Below are 18,098 nucleotides of genomic sequence, written 5' to 3' on the forward strand. Positions count from 1 at the left end.
ACAACTCATGCATGTATATTCCTCATATTATTATCTTCTTGCTATATTCTTCATGCATGTTGCAGCTCAGTCGATAGTGCTGGATTAGTCTGTGGCTCTGTTCCCACTTCTCTCAGGCTCATGCAATGCACATGTAACTGCTGTTTACCTTGTTCCTAATCTGGTTCAATAAAGTTTACCTGGTTTGCTTAGAACCCAGTGCTGAATTCAGTTTCAGGGTCGAAGTTTGTAATGGTGCAGTTATGTTGGCATTTCATAGAAACATAGAAACATAGAAAATAGGTGCAGGAGTAGGCCATTCGGCCCTTCTAGCCTGCACCGCCATTCAATGAGTTCATGTCTGAACATGCAACTTCAGTACCCCATTCCTGCTTTCTCACCATACCCCTTGATTCCCCTAGTAGTAAGGACTTCATCTAACTCCTTTTTGAATATATTTAGTGAATTGGCGTCAACAACTTTCTGTGGGAGAGAATTCCACAGGTTCACCACTCTCTGGGTGAAGAAATTCCTCCTCATCTCGGTCCTAAATGGCTTCCCCCTTATCCTTAGACTGTGTCCCCTGGTTCTGGACTTCCCCAACATTGGGAACATTCTTCCTGCATCTAACCTGTCTAAACCCATCAGAATTTTAAACGTTTCTATGAGGTCCCCTCTCATTCTTCTGAACTCCAGTGAATACAAGCCCAGTTGATCCAGTCTTTCTTGATAGGTCAGTCCCGCCATCCCGGGAATCAGTCTGGTGAACATTCGCTGCACTCCCTCAATAGCAAGAATGTCCTTCCTCAGGGTAGGAGACCAAAACTGTACACAATACTCCAGGTGTGGCCTCACCAAGGCCCTGTACAATTATAGCAACACCTCCCTGCCCCTGTACTCAAATCCCCTCGCTATGAATAGGCCAACATGCCATTTGCTTTCTTAACTGCCTGCTGTACCTGCATGCCAACCTTCAATGACTGATGTACCATGATACTCAGGTCTCTTTGCACCTCCCCTTTTCCTAATCTGTCACCATTCAGATAATAGTCTGTCTCTCTGTTTTTACCACCAAAGTGGATAACCTCACATTTATCCACATTATACTTCATCTGCCATGCATTTGCCCACTCACCTAACCTATCCAAGTCGCTCTGCAGCCTCATAGCATCCTCCTCGAAGCTCACACTGCCACCCAACTTAGTGTCATCCGCAAATTTGGAGATACTACATTTAATCCCCTCGTCTAAATCATTAATGTACAGTGTAAACAGCTGGGGCCCCAGCACAGAACCTTGCGGTACCCCACTAGTCACTGCCTGCCATTCTGAAAAGTCCCCATTTACTCCTACTCTTTGCTTCCTGTCTGACAACCAGTTCTCAATCCATGTCAGCACGCTACCCCCAATCCCATGTGCTTTAACTTTGCACATTAATCTCTTGTGTGGGACCTTGTCGAAAGCCTTCTGAAAGTCCAAATATACCACATCAACTGGTTCTCCCTTGTCCACTCTACTGGAAACATCCTCAAAAAATTCCAGAAGATTTATCAAGCATGATTTCCCTTTCACAAATCCATGCTGACTTGGAACTATCATATTACCTCTTTCCAAATGCACTGCTATGACAATCCTTAATAATTGATTCCATCATTTTACTCACTACCGATGTCAGGCTGACCGGTCTATAATTCCCTGTTTTCTCTCTCCCTCCTTTTTTAAAAAGTGGGGTTACATCCACTCCATAGGAACTGATCCAGAGTCAATGGAATGTTGGAAAATGACTGTCAATGCATCCACTATTTCCAAGGCCACCTCCTTAAGTACTCTGGGATGCAGTCCATCAGGCCCTGGGGATTTATCGGCCTTCAATCCCATCAATTTCCCCAACACAATTTCCTGACTAATAAGGATTTCCCTCAGTTCCTCCTCCTTACTAGACCCTCCGACCCCTTTTATATCTGGAAGGTTGTTTGTGTCCTCCTTAGTGAATACCGAACCAAAGTACTTGTTCAATTGGTCCGCCATTTCTTTGTTCCCCGTTATGACTTCCCCTGATTCTGACTGCAGGGGACCTACGTTTGTCTTTACTAACCTTTTTCTCTTTACATATCGATAGAAACTTTTGCAATCCATCTTAATGTTCCCTGCAAGCTTCTTCTCGTACTCCATTTTCCCTGCCCTAATCAAACCCTTTGTCCTCCTCTGCTGAGTTCTAAATTTCTCCCAGTCCCCGGGTTCGCTGCTATTTCTGGCCAATTTGTATGCCACTTCCTTGGCTTTAATGCTATCCCTGATTTCCCTTGATAGCCACGGTTGAACCACCTTCCCTTTTTTATTTATATGCCAGACAGGAATGTACAATTGTTGTAGTTCATCCATGCGGTCTCTAAATGTCTGCCACTGCCCATCCACAGTCAACCCCTTCAGTATCATTCGCCAATCTATCCGAGCTAATTCACGCCTCATACCTTCAAAGTTACCTTTCTTTAAGTTCTGGACCATGGTCTCTGAATTAACTGTTTCATTCTCCATCCTAATGCAGAATTCCACCATATTATGGTCACTCTTCCCCAAGGGGCCTCGCACAACGAGATTGCTAATTAATCCTCTCTCATTACACAACACCCAGTCTAAGATGGCCTCCCCCCTAGTTGGTTCCTCAACATATTGGTCTAAAAAAACATCCTTTATGCACTCCAGGAAATCCTCCTCCACCGTATTGCTTCCAGTTTGGTTAACCCAATCTATGTGCATATTAAAGTCACCCATTATAACTGCTGCACCTTTATTGCACGCACCCCTAATTTCATGTTTGATGCCCTCCCCAACATCACTACTACTGTTTAGAGGTCTGTACACAACTCCCACTAATGTTTTTTGCCCTTTGGTATTCTGCAGCTCTACCCATATAGATTCCACATCATCCAAGCTAATGTCCTTCCGAACTATTGCCTTAATTTGCTCCTTAACCAGCAATGCTACCCCACCTCCTTTTCCTTTTATTCTATCTTTCCTGAATGTTGAATACCCCTGGATGTTGAGTTCCCAGCCTTGATCATCCTGGAGCCACGTCTCCGTAATCCCAATCACATCATATTTGTTAACATCTATTTGCACAGTTAATTCATCCACCTTATTGCGGATACTCCTTGCATTAAGACACAAAGCCTTCAGGCTTGTTTTTTTAACACCCTTTGTCCTTTTAGAATTTTGCTGTACAGTGGCCCTTTTTGTTCTTTGCCTTGGGTTTCTCTGCCCTCCACTTTTCCTCATCTCCTTTCTGTCTTTTGCTTTTGCCTCCTTTTTGTATCCCTCTGTCTCCCTGCATTGGTTCCCATCCCCCTGCCATATTAGTTTAAATCCTCCCCAACAGCACTAGCAAACACTCCCCCTAGGACATTGGTTCCGGTCCTGCCCAGGTGCAGACCGTCCGGTTTGTACTGGTCCCACCTCCCCCAGAACCGGTTCCAATGCCCCAGGAATTTGAATCCCTCCCTGCTGCACCACTGCTCAAGCCACGTATTCATCTGCGCTATCCTGCGATTCCTACTCTGACTATCACGTGGCACTGGTAGCAATCCCGAGATTACTACTTTTGAGGTCCTCCTTTTTAATTTAGCTCCTCGCTCCTTAAATTCGTTTCGTAGGACCTCATCCCTTTTTTTACCTATGTCGTTGGTACCAATGTGCACCACGACAACTGGCTGTTCTCCCTCCATTTTTAGAATGTCCTGCACCCGCTCCGAGACATCCTTGACCCTTGCACCAGGGAGGCAAAATACCATCCTGGAGTCTTGGTTGCGGCCGCAGAAACGCCTATCTATTCCCCTCACCATTGAATCCCCAATCACTATTGCTCTCCCACTCTTTTTCCTGCCCTCCTGTGCAGCAGAGCCAGCCATGGTGCCATGAACTTGGCTGCTGCTGCCCTCCCCTGATGAGTCATCCCCCTCAACAGTACCCAAAGCAGTGTATCATGCTGATTAATGTCACCATGCCATCATTTCTTTACCGGCAGCACAATTGAAAGAAGGAAAATGGCGGCTGTTGCCGTACCCACCACTAACTGTTGAAAGAGCGGCGGCCGTCAATGTGTACAACTGGAGATGAATTTCTAACCCGTTTTATCCCTTGCAAATCCAGTAACAATCAGTTTTGATTATAATGCTACACAAGAAGTACTAGTGCTTTAATTTTAAATCAAACTATTTACAATTGCTTGCTTTGGACTTGTTTATGGTAAACTTTCAGAAGTAAACTACCTTAGCTTTTAGCAGATGATTCATTTAAACATGTTTATTACAATAATATGTCTGTGGTTTTTTGAACTATTATCAATCAAGCCCAGAACGGAAAACGAGAGGCCCATTGAAGCATCAAATTTCAGGGAGAGGCAGGAGAAAGAAACGTTGCCAAAATGTTCCTATTTAAAGCTTTACAAGCAGAAGAGAGAGTGTTGTTTGAACTGGAGCTGGTGCTGAAGGGAGAATAACACATCGACTTGATGTTAATGCATTAGGAATTGTCTTCCTGTTGGTTTGCATGAAGAGTCCTGCATTAAATATTTAGACATGCAGGGCTTTGTGCATATGGGATCTTTTCTACTTCTTGTAATAATACAGGTGTCATTAACATCAGCACAATTTGGTAAGTGACTTTTTCTTTCTGATGTTTACCCTATAGGTAGTTGTTATTGTAAATTAAGGCTAGAGTCAGCATGCTGAATTATGAAAATGCATTTTAATATTTAAGATCATATTTTCCAAACAAAGCTAGCTGTCATTATATTACACTTACTATGCTGCACATTTGTTCTTTATATGACCTTTTCTCTCCCTCTCAAAACATCCCTATTTTTATTCTGTTTCCTGAAGTTTGCGACTCATGTTAGCATGTAATTCCACAGACCGTTCCTTCCTTTGATTTCACAACTAAGATCCATTTTTTTACCCCTGCCTTGACCTGGATAGTGAGTGTCATCTGGTTGAACCTGCCTCTCTCCCCACTCTCTGTTTGCACACTTCCATTAAGGGTCACTGAATAGTGATTAGAAACTGCACCTTGGAGGAATTGGGTTTGACTTCTTCCTAGCCTGGAGTCACAATTGTGATTTAATAGTTTTGCTACCTTTTTTTCTTTTGTCGCTCCTTAAAATCCATTTCTTTGACCAAGCTTTGGTCACTTGACCTAATATCTGTTTATGTGGCTTGGTGTCAAATTTAGTCTGATAACGCTCCTGTGAAGCACCTTGGTATGTTTTACTATGTTAACGCCGCTATATAAATGTAAGTTGTTGTTGTTGTCATCATCATCATCATAGGCAGTCCCTCGAAATCGAGGAAGACTTGTTTCCACACTAAAAGTGAGTTTTTAGCTGACTGAACAGTCCAATATGGGAATTACAGTCTCTGCCCTGTCTGATCAGCGAACAGAGCAGAGCAGAGACTGAGCTTGGAATATTTCCAGTTTTGTGCAACACCATATAGCATGTGTAGCCTCCGCAATCAAGAGAGCTCTTTCTTATTTAACTGATATTAATCAATATGATTTTCTTCAGAACAACTCATGCATGTGTATTCCTCATATTATTAACTTCTTGCTATATTCTTAATGAATGTTGCATCTCAGTAGATAGTGCTGGATTAGTCTGTGGCTCTGTTTCCACTTCTCTCAGGCTCATGCAATCTCCTCTGACAGATGTAATTGCTGTTTACCTTGTTCCTAATCTGGTTTTATATACTGTCCAAACTGGGGTTAAGATCGTTGTGCATAAGTTGGGAGAATTCTAACAACAAGATGATTATATTTGCATATGATTAAAACTTTCCATAGTTCAATCTTACTGGAGAATACAGGGTGGCATTTTAACATTTAATAAATAGTCAAACTTAACATGGTTCACGTTGATGTAAACAGTCTTGGCATATTAGAATCTAGAAGAATCAGTAGTCCCTTTTAAGCTTCTCACCTATACTCAGGCTATACTTAAAACATTCAGGTTTCTTGTAAAATGGAGAACCATCTCTGTTTGTGGAGCAAACAATGCAGTCTAGTCATCTGAAACTATTAGTTACATGTCATAACCGAATCACATTTTAATGTGTTAACACGTTCTCTTGGCATAGTACTGAGCATACTGTCAGCCAAGCTCAGCTATTTAATTTTAATGGGAAGAGTAGATAAAATAGGTTAACTTTGAGAAGTAACATCCACTACCCTTATAACATTCTGAAGTGAGGAATTAAGTGGAATAAGTTTCCTTCATGTTTTGGGAATGATAGTGATCATTCTGAGAGTTTTATACCTGTAGTACAAAGTACCATAGCATGAATACCACTTTCATACTAGTATACCCTTCTTGTCAAAGCTAAAGAACACAATGGCCTGGAATTTGCGGTCAGCAGTGAAGCATCGGCGCTCGCCGTTGACCTCGAAGAAAGCGGCCCACAAAGATCTAGCGATCTCCACGGCATGAATTTCAGCTCTCCTGATCTTTGTTTGAATCTGGTGCCAAATCAAGCGAATCTCTAGCATCCAGCAACAGTGATGTCATCAAGCTGGCTAAGCAGCCAATCACATTGAAGAATTCTCAAAACAGCAAACCAGCACAGATTCTAATTTACTTTTGGCAAATTTTACAGAGAGCGAAATAAAGATTGATACATACAAATAGGATTAAAATAGAAGCAAAAATAACCTTTTTTAAAAAATATATATTATTTTAGAAACATATATAATTCTGAATCATATTAATGGAAATATTTGATATTCCACAACTATAAAATCAGTTTTTCAGGGCCACAATGGTTGTTTGGCAGTCAATGCACCATTAAAAACCCAGTTATACCTCTTTCAACAAGGTTTAGCTTTTACGGCCAGCGGTGGGGGTATGGGGTGGTTAACAACAACGACTTGTATTTATATAGCGCCTTTAACATAGTAAAATGTCTCAAGGCTCTTCACAGGAGTGTTGTAAGAAGGAAAAAAAATTGGCACTGGGTCACATCACAAGAAATTATGACAGATGACCAAAAGCTTGGTCAAAGAGATAGATTTTAAGGACTATCTTAAAGGAGGAAAGAGAGGTAGAGGGCAAAGATGCTCAGGGAGAGAATTCCAGAGCTTCGGGCCCAAGCAGCTGAATCACACTGAAGGACGAAAACTTCCTCTATTATGCTGAAATATCGCTGCTCTTGTCCTTTTAGGTGGTAGTGGTTGCAGATTTGGGAGGTGCTGTTGAAGAAGCCTTGGCGAGTTTCTGCAGTGCATCCTGTAGATGGTACACACTGCAGCCATGGTGTGTCGGTAGTGGAGGGAGTGGATGTTTAAGCTAGGGTGCCGATCAAAAGGACTGCCCAACTTGCCAAGGCTTCTTCAACAGCACCTCCCAAACCCGCAACCTCTACCACCTAAAAGGACAAGAACAACGATATTTCAGCGTAACAGAGGAAGTTTTTGTCCTTCAGTGTGATTTCAACTGATTGCCAGCTCTGGGGAGTTCCACAACGCAACCTGTGGTGGAGCAGGGAGTGACTGAACGCAACTTATGGATTTTTGCATTTATCTGTATATGTGCTAAATCCGGAGGTTGCTGTCAGTTTCAGAGGGGCAATGACAGCGAATGCTGACAGTTTTGCTATCATTACCACCACAAAATCTGGGCCATTAAGTTAGCTCAGGAAATATTTCAAGGCAGCACGCATGGAATATTTGAGATGAATAAGCCGTTTAAAATGGAGATAATTACTATTACTGAATATAAACAGCACAGTCTAGTGTGACTAAATAAAAGCAAGATGGTATTGTAAGAAATTTTTACAGTCTCATCATTTGTTCATTTATTTTAAGGACAGAATCATGGTACCTATCATGAAATAGTTACATAAATGCCATGCTACTAAAGCACGTCAGAGGCTGAGTATTCTGCAGCATGAGTCTCACTTCCTGACTCCCAAAGCCTTTCGACCACCGACAAGGCACAAGTCAGGAGTGTGATGGAATATTCTCCAATTGCCTGGATGAATGTAACTGCAAAAACACTCAAGAAGCTCGACATCAAGGACAGAGTAGTTCTCTTGATCGGCACCCTAGCTTAAACATCCACTCCCTCCACCACCGGCGCAACATGGCTGCAGGGCGTACTGTCTACAGGATGTACTGCAGCAACTCACCAAGGCTTCGTCAACAGCACCTCCCAAACCTGCAACCTCTACCATCTAAAAGGACAAGGGCAGCAGGTGCATGGGAACACCATCAACTGCAATTTCCCCTCCAGGTCTCACACCATCCTGACTTGGAAATTTAACGCCGTTCCTTCACATTGCTGGATCAAAATCCTGGAACTTGTTACCTAATGGCATTGTGGGAGTGAGTACCTTCACCACACGGACTGCAGCGGTTCAAGAAGAAGGCTCACCACCAGCTTCTTGAGGGCAACTAGGGATGGTCAATAAATGCCGACCTTGCCAGTGATGCACACCTCCCAAGAAACATAGAAACATAGAAACAGGAGTAGGCCATTCAGCCCTTCTAGCCTGCACCGCCATTCAATGAGTTCATGGCTCAACATGCAACTTCAGTACCCCCTTTCTGCTTTCTCGCCATACCCCTTGATCCCCCGAGTAGTACTTCATCTAACTCCCTTTTGAATATATTTAGTGAATTGGCCTCAACTACTTTCTGTGGTAGAGAATTCCACAGGTTCACCACTCTCTGGGTGAAGAAGTTTCTCCTCATCTCGGTCCTAAATGGCTTACCCCTTATCCTTAGACTGTGACCCCTAGTTCTGGACTTCCCCAACATTGGGAACATTCTTCCTGCATCTAACCTGTCTAAACCCGTCAGAATTTTAAACGTTTCTATGAGGTCCCCTCTCATTCTTCTGAACTCCAGTGAATACAAGCCCAGTTGATCCAGTCTTTCTTGATAGGTCAGTCCCACCATCCCGGGAATCAGTCTGGTGAATCTTCGCTGCACTCCCTCAATAGCAAGAATGTCCTTCCTCAAGTTAGGAGACCAAAACTGTACACAATACTCCAGGTGTGGCCTCACCAAGGCCCTGTACAACTGTAGCAACACCTCCCTGCCCCTGTATTCAAATCCCCTCACTATGAAGGCCAACATGCCATTTGCTTTCTTAACCGCCTGCATGCCAACCTTCAATGACTGATGTACCATGACACCCAGGTCTCGTTGCACCTTCCCTTTACCTAATCTGTCACCATTCAGATAATAGTCTGTCTCTCTGTTTTTACCACCAAAGTGGATAACCTCACAATTATCCACATTATACTTCATCTGCCATGCATTTGCCCACTCACCTAACCTATCCAAGTCACTCTGCAGCCTCATAGCATCCTCCTCGCAGCTCACACTGCCACCCAACTTAGTGTCATCCACAAATTTGGAGATACTACATTTAATCCCCTCGTCTAAATCATTAATGTACAATGTAAACAGCTGGGGCCCCAGCACAGAACCTTGCGATACCCCACTAGTCACTGCCTGCCATTCTGAAAAGTCCCCATTTACTCCTACTCTTTGCTTCCTGTCTGACAACCAGTTCTCAATCCACATCAGCACACTACCCCCAATCCCATGTGCTTTAACTTTGCACATTAATCTCTTGTGTGGGACCTTGTCGAAAGCCTTCTGAAAGTCCAAATATACCACATCAACTGGTTCTCCCTTGTTCACTTTACTGGAAACATCCTCAAAAAATTCCAGAAGGTTTGTCAAACATGATTTCCCTTTCACAAATCCATGCTGACTTGGACCTATCATGTCATCATTTTCCAAATGCACTGCTATGACATCCTTAATAATTGATTCCATCATTTTACCCACTACTGAGGTCAGGCTGACCGGTCTATAATTCCCTGTTTTCTCTCTCCCTCCTTTTTTAAAAATAAAAATGTTATCATTCCAGCTGTACAGTGCGGTTTAAGCTAGCTCTGCAAATTCTAAAATTCAGTTACAAAATTAATTCACTTCTTGATGTGTTAGTGTTCTGATATTGAGCACTAATAGATGGTAGGAAGTTGATTTTACATGGTGTTTTTCAACATAATGAGATTCCACTCAGCTAAGTCATCTTGTAAGTTCTGAATAGAATTGAGGTATTTCCCTGGAGAGAATCAGAAGTTAAGTATGCCAATGCAATCTCAGCATGTCTTAATGGCCATTTATAAACTAACATTGACAGATTTCTGAGAGTAGATCCTTCTCATTTGGGAAATGGTGTGTGGCATGGTGTAGGCCAACAAGCGACATTCATAACATACTTCATCCTCCTGATGAAATCTATTCAGTAAATAAATGAATCAGTAAAAATCCTTCTTTTAAATTAATAGTTAAGGCCTATCTATACAAATACATCGATTTTAAAATGCATAATTTTTCATTGAATATAAAACAAATCCTCCTTGATTTGTCATGTGATGATGTTGATCAAACACTGTTACTTGTTGGAAATATGTTGATAGGAACTAGGAGGCGCAATAACTTGTAGAATGGCCTTTCACTTTTAAGATCTCAATTATGACTTATGGGATGAAAGGCTGTTCTCCTTAGAGCAGAGAAGTTTGAGAGGAGATTTGATAAAGGTGTTCAAAATCATGATGAGTCTAGACAGAGTATCGAGAGAGAAACTGTTCCATTGGCAGAAGGAACAAGAACCAGAGAACACAGATTTAAAGTGATTGGCAGAAGATTCAAAGGAGGCATGAGGGAAAACCTTTTTATGCAGCAAGTGCTGATGAACTGGAATGCACTGTCTGAAAGGGTAGTGGAGTTAGATTCAATAGTAGCTTTCAAAAGGGAGTTGGAAAAATATCTGAAGGAAAAAGATTGCAGGGCTACAGGGAAAGGGCAGGGCAGTTGGACTAGCTGAATTGTTCTAGCAGAGAGCTGGCACAGGCTCGATGAGCTGACAGATTCCTACTGTGCTGTAACCATTCTATGATTCCATGATTCTATGATTCTATGATGGGCGAATGCGATTGGAGTTGGATAAACTACGAGCAGCAGAGTTTTGGATGAACTTAAGTTTACACTAGGAGAAGAATGAGAAGCCGACCAGGAGAACATTGGAATAGTCATGTTTGGAGGTGACAAAGGCATGTTTGAGTATTTCAGTGATAGATAGGCTGAGGTAGGCATGAGGGTGGACGATGGCGCAGAGGTGAAAGTAGGTGGTCTTGTGATGGAGAGGATATCTGGCTTGAAATTCAGCTCAGGGTCAAATAGGATGTCAAGTTCATAAGTGTTATATCTATATATACTTGTACTTACTCTGTACAGCCACCAGAGGGCTCATCCTCTGGAGTCCCAAGAAATCCCATAATCCCTTGAGAGCACAGCTATTTAAGGAGGCTTCACATGTTGGAGAGGCACTCTGGAGACCTGCAATAAAAGACTAAGTCACACTTTAGTTTGAGCTCACAGTGTTCAGTCTGACTCTTTCTCCATACACAACAACTGGTGATGAGATACAGATAGCGAACCCAAAGATGCAGAGAACAGTGGGCATCCTGGAGAAACTCTCGGAGGGAGATGAATGGGAAACATTAATGGAGCAACTCGACCAATACTTCGTGGCCAATGAGCTAGATGGGGAAGAGAGCGCTGCCAAAGGAAGGGCAATCCTCCTCACCGTCTGTGGGTCACCAACATATGGCCTTATGAAGTATCTGCTCACTCCAGTGAAACCCACGGAGAAATCGTAGGATGATTTGTGCACACTGGTCCGACAGCATTTGTACCCGAAGAAAAGCGTTCTGATGGCAAGGTACTGGTTCTACACCTACAAAAGGTCTGAAGGCCAGGAAGTGGCGAGTTATGTCACCGAGCTAAGACGCCTTGCAGGACATTGCAAATTTGAAGGACATTTGGAGCACATGCTCAGAGACTTTTTCATACTTGGCATTGGCCACGAAACCATACTTCGCAAACTTTTGACTATAGAGACGACAACCTTGAGTAAGTCCATGGCGATATCCCAAGCGTTCATTGCCACCGGTGACAATACAAAGCAAATCTCTCATCACACAAGTGTTGCTACAAGTACTGTGAACAAAGTGATGTTTTCGAATCGTAACGAACAGGGCAGGTCACACATACCTGCAGCTACATGTCTGCAGATGTCTCAGAGTTCACCATTAAGGGTGATAAATGCAAGGCAATTAACACCTTGTTGGTGCTGCGGGGGAGATCATAGTTTCCATTCATGCTGATTCAAAGAGTACGTTTGCAAAGGCTGTGGAACAATGGGACACATATAACGAGTGTGCAGGCGAGCTGCAAAGCCTGTTAATCCTGCAAACTACCATGTTGCAGAGGAAGACAGATCCATAGAGGATTACAATGAACCAGAACCTTAGATCAAGGAGGCAGAGTTACATGGGGTGCACACATTCACCATGAATTATCCCCTGATAATGCTGAATGTTGAACTAAAACGACTCCCGGTGTCAATGGAGCTGGACACGGGTGCAAGCCAGTCCATCATGGGCAAAAAGACTTTCGAAAGGTTGTGGTGCAATAAGGCCTCAAGGCCAGTCTTAACTCCAATTCGCACGAAACTAAGAACTTACACAAAAGAACTGATTCCTGTAATCGGCAGTGCTACCATAAAGGTCTCCGACGATGGAGTGGTGCACAAGCTGGCTGGGAAAGACACTGGAACTGGGATGACATCCGAGCGCTATCGCCCGCTGATGACACTTTGTGTGCCCAGGTCTTAAACAAATTTTGTTCGCTGTTCGAACCAGGCATCGGGAAATTCCAGGGAGCAAAAGTGCAGATCCACCTAATTCTGGGGGCACGATCCATCCATCACAAGGTGACAGCAGTACCGTACATGTTGAGAGAAAAGGTAGAGATCGAGCTAGACCAGCTGCAAAGAGAGGGCATAATTTCCCCGATCAAGTTCAATGAGTGGGCCAGTCCTATTTTCCCAGTCCTCAAAGGAGACGGCACCATCAGAATTTGTGGTGATTACAAAGTAACTATCAACGTTTCTCCCTGCAGGACCAATACCCACTACCAAAGGCCGACGACCTCTTTGCAACGTTGGCGGGAGGAAAGACGTTCACGAAACTGGATCTGACTTCAGCCTACATGATGCAGGAACTGGAGGAATCATCGAAGGCCCTCATCTGCATCAACACGCACAAGGGCCTTTTTGTTTATAACAGATGCCCGTTTGGAATCCGATCAGCAGCGGCGATATTCCAGAGAAACATGGAAAGCTTACTGAAGTCGGTCCCGCACACCGTGGTCTTCCAGGACGACATCTTGGTCTCAGGTCGGAACACAGTCGAGCATCTGCAGAAACTGGAGGATGTTTTTAGTCGACTCGGCCTCGTGGGGCTCAGGTTAAAACGCTCAAAGTGCGTTTTCCTGGCACCTGAAGTGGAGTTCTTGGGAAGGAGGATCACAGCAGACGGTATCAGGCCCACCAACGCGAAGACGGAGGCAATCGAGAACACACTGAGGCCACAGAACATGACAGAGCTGCGGTTGTTTCTGGGACTCTTGAACTACTTTGGTAATTTCTTACTGGATCTCAGCACACTGCTAGAACCACTGCATCTCTTACTATGAAAAGGAGGTGAATGGGTTTGGGGCAAAAGCCAAGAAAATGCCTTTGTAAAAGCGAGAAAATTGTTATGCTCGAACAAATTGCTTGTGTTGTATGCGTTTGGTAGTAGCTTGTGATGCGTCGTCATATGGCGTCGGGTGTGTATTGCAACAAGCTAATGATTTCGGGAAACTGCAACCGGTTACTTATGCATCCAGGAGTCTATCTAAGGCTGAGAGAGCCTACAGCATGATTGAAAAAGAAGCGTTAGCGTGTGTCTATGTGGTAAAGAAAATGCATCAATACCTGTTTGAGCTAAAATTCCAATTTGAAACTAACCATAAGCCACTTATATCCCTGTTTTCCTAGAGTAAAGGGATAAATACCAATGCATCGGCCCGCATCCAGAGATAGGCGCTCATGTTGTCCGCACAACTACGCCATCTGCCACAGGCCAGGGACAGAAAACTGCGCCGATGCTCTCAGTAGGCTGCCATTGCCCACCACGGGGGTGGAAGTGGCGCAGCCCGCAGATCTAGCTATGGTTATGGAAGCATTTGAAGGTGAGCAATCACCCGTCACTGCCCGACAGATCAAAACCTGGACAAGCCAGGACCCCTTATTATCTCTAGTCAAAAGCTGTGTGCTTCACGAGAGCTGGTCCAGTGTCCCAGTGGAAATGCAGGAAGAGATAAAGCCGTTCCAGCGGCGCAAAGATGAAATGTCTATACAGGCAGACTGCCTTCTGTGGGGCAATCGAGTAGTGGTCCCCAAGAAGGGCAGAGACACCTTCATCAATGACCTCCACAGTACCCACCCAGGCATCGTAATGATGAAAGCGATAGCCAGATTCCACGTGTGATGGCCCAGTATCGATGCGGACTTAGAGTCCTGCGTTCACAGATGTAATACAGGCTCGCAGTTAAGCAATGTACCCAGGGAGGCGTCGCTAAGTTTATGGGTCTTGGCCCTCCAAACCATGGTCTAGGGTACACATCGAATATGCAGGCCTGTTCTTGGGTACAGTGTTCCTTGTGGTTGTAGATGTGTACTCCAAGTGGATTGAATGTGAGATAATTTCGGCTAGCACATCCGCTGCCACTACTGAAAGCCTGTGGGCCATGTTTGTCACTCACAGCTTACCCGATGTCCTGGTGAGTGACAGCGGTCCATGTTTTACCAATGCTGAGTTCAAAAAATTCATGACCAGTAACGGGATCAAACGTGTCACATCTGCCCTGTTTAAACCAGCCTCCAATGGTCAGGCAGAGAGAGCAGTGCAAATCATCAAGCAGGGCTTGAAGAGGGTAACTGAAGGCTCACTGCAGACTCGCCGATCCCGAGTTCTGCTTAGCTACCGCACGAGACCCCACTCACTCACTGGGATCCCACCTGCTGAACTGCTCGCGAAAAGAACATTTAAGACAAGGCTCTCGTTAGTTCACCCTGACGTACATGAACATGTAGAGAGCAGGTGGCTTCAACACTGCTTACCATGATAGCGAAATTGTGTCACGCGAGATTGAAATCAATGGTCCTGTATTTGTATTAAATTATGGACAATGTCCCAAGTAGCTTCCCGACACTGTCATGACCAAAGAGGGGAGAAGGATGTTTCGGGTCAAACTTTCAACTTTCATCCCCCAAAATACACACCACTGGCAACTGGCACCACGGTTCACCACGACGCAGAACCCATCATTCACAGCAGCCCAGCAGGGCCCAACACACCAGGCAGCCCAGCAAGGCCAGCTGCACAGCAGCCCAGCGAGGGCCCAACAAATGATTCAACAACATTAGCTTTCACACCGAGACGATCAACCAGGACAAGAAGGGCCCCAGATCGACTTGCATTGTAAATAGTTACACTATTGACTTTGGAGGGGAGTGTTGTTATATATGTGGACCTGTATTTACTTTGTACAGCCACCAGAGGGCTCTTCGCCTGGAGTCCCAAGGGATCCCATAATCCCTTGGGAGCACAGGTATTTAAGGAAGCTTCACAGGTTGAAAAGGCACTCTGGAGACCTGCAATAAAAGACTAACGTCACACTTTACTTTGAGCTCACAGTGATCAGTCTGACTCTTTCTCCATACACAACAATAAGCATTTAAGGTTTGCCTGAAACAGTGGTCAGGGCAGGTGATGGAATCAATGACAAGGGTATGGAGTTTGTGGCGGGGGCTGAACACCCCAATGTTTAGCTGGAGGACATTGTGCTACATCCAAGACTGGTTGTGGAACAGGTAGTTTGACAACACTGAGGCAGGGAAGGGTTGAAGTATGGTCGTTGACAGGCAGAGCGAGGTGTTGTCAGCACACATATGGAAACTGATCCCCTGTTGGTGGATGGTATGATCAAGGGGTAGGATGTAGATGAGGAAGAGGGTGGAGCCAAAGATGATCCTTGGGGAACGTCAGATGTAACAGTGCAGTTACCCTAAGAGAGGTGGCATTGCTGGAGGTTCTCTGGCTATGATTGGATAGATCAGAGTTTAACCAAGTGAGGGGAGTCCCACCAAGCTGAAGAGGTATTGGAGGAGGATGGTGTGGTTTACCACATAGAATCACATGGTCACAGCATAAAACCTTTGCATTGTATGGTTTAGATTTGCAATCTGACTTGTAAAGATGCTTGCTAAAAGGTACGAAGTAACGACATTCATCTATTTTGAGGATTCTTCTGAGTTTGGGGTTAAGACAGGTAGCTGGCACAAAGTGGAAACTTAATTTTGCATCTGATCTGTTTTAAGCCAGCATGAGAGACCATTGTAGAAAAGTGTTTTATTCCCCATTTTTCATTTGTTGAGCAGATCCATTCACCAAAAATATAATTAATGAAATGGAATTAAATCGTTAGTGTTGTCCATGTAACTATTTTCACTCTGTCTATCTTGTGCGGTGAAATAATCCATGTCTATATGTTCTAATATGGTAAATTTATACAGCTGCAATTGCTGCATTCGATAGTAGAAAACTTTTTTCCAGTATTTAGTGCAGATCTGTAAAGAATATCTGAGTCAGGGATGTGTATGCTTTTACTAAGTGTATTGTTCGAATTGATTTAATCCACCAGGACTTGTCCTTCTAAATATTTATTCACTGTAAACGTTCCCAGCAAAACATTTGCAGGAAGGCGGCAGTTGGTTGGTTATTCTTGAAGTCTCCAGCTGTTTTGACTCAGACTTGCTGTTGAAGCCAGCTTGAAATGGTTATTTTCAATGAATATGAACAGCTGGTAGTAAAAATGAATTGCATTATCTTATCTTATAGTTGTTTATATAAAGCATTATAGTATTTAAAATTTCCACTTCAATTACAAGAAAGGATGGAACTATTTATCTTCCAGTCTTTTGCTTTAGACTAAAAATATCTTCTTGCTGCTGTGAAAGTGTAAAAATGTTACTTGTTATTGGGCTGATGACTCTTCGTATTGGAAATATCATATATACAAGGTTAAGCAATAAAAAGTTAATAACATTCACAACTTTCTTATAATCGCACTGTCTGTGGGCTTCTGTTTCGTCTCCATAACTGTCAAGAGATGAACTATGTTTTCCTTTGCACATGTGGGAGATGCGGCATTCGACTGAATGTCATCCTTTTTTGAATACGAATGGCTTCGAAACAACCATACCTTAACGGGCTTTATTTCCACTGTTGTTCTATGTCAGCAAAGAAGAAACTAAGAAACACATTGATAACATGAGATGTCTTGGCTCACGCTCTGTTCTTGTTGTAGATAGGGAAATGGAAAAAGTGCTACAGCTGTCTTTATGTTGAAGCTAGTAACAAACTGCTTGTATATTTGACCAAATAGTTGTAATATCCTATAAGAACATAAGAACATAAGATATAGGAGCAGGAGTAGTCCATTTGGCCCCTCGAGCCTGCTCCACCATTTAATAAGATTATGGCTGATCTGAACAAGGATTCAGCTCCACTTCCCTGCCCGCTTCCCATAACCCTTTATTCCCTTATCGCTCAAAAATCTGTCTATCTCTGCCTTAAATATATTCAATGACCCAGCCTCCACAGCTCTCTGGGGCAGAGAATTCCATAGATTTACAATCCTCTGAGAGAAGAAATTTCTCCTCATCTCAGTTTTAAATGGACGGCCCCTTATTCTAAGACTAAGGGCCCAAGTTTCCACATGATTTGCGCCTGATTTTTAGGAGCAACTGGTGGAGAACGGACTATCTTAGAAATCGCAATTCTCCACATTTTTTTCTCAGCAGTTCTAGTCAGGTAGAACAGTTCTACTTTGGAACAGAATTTTTTCTTCAAAAGGGGGCGTGTCCGGCCACTGACGCCTGATTTGAAAGTTTCCACAGTGAAAACGTACTCCAAACTAAAGTAGAATGGAGCAAGTGAAGATTTTTGTAGAACTGAAAAAACCTGTTCTACACATTAAAAAATCAGGCTCAGGTTACAAATTAGGCGTCCAGAACGAGGTGGGGGGGAGGGAACTCATTAAATTCTACAATAAATCCTTATTTATACTTCTACAAATATTATACAAATAAATCCAACC

General features: G+C 43.5%; 1 protein-coding gene across 1 annotated transcript in view; it reads left to right on the plus strand.

The window, feature by feature from the left end:
- The first annotated feature begins 4,456 nt into the window (after window positions 1-4,456).
- The window catches only part of LOC139259905 (collagen alpha-1(III) chain-like), a 320,705-nt gene continuing 307,063 nt past the window's right edge, over window positions 4,457-18,098 (plus strand). The window contains exon 1 of the mRNA XM_070875835.1: window positions 4,457-4,628. Coding sequence (XP_070731936.1) covers window positions 4,553-4,628 — 76 coding nt within the window. The 5' untranslated portion in view covers window positions 4,457-4,552. The remainder of the gene's footprint in view (window positions 4,629-18,098) is intronic.

Source organism: Pristiophorus japonicus, chromosome 3, assembly GCF_044704955.1.
Source record: "Pristiophorus japonicus isolate sPriJap1 chromosome 3, sPriJap1.hap1, whole genome shotgun sequence".
Lineage (NCBI taxonomy): Eukaryota > Metazoa > Chordata > Chondrichthyes > Pristiophoridae > Pristiophorus > Pristiophorus japonicus.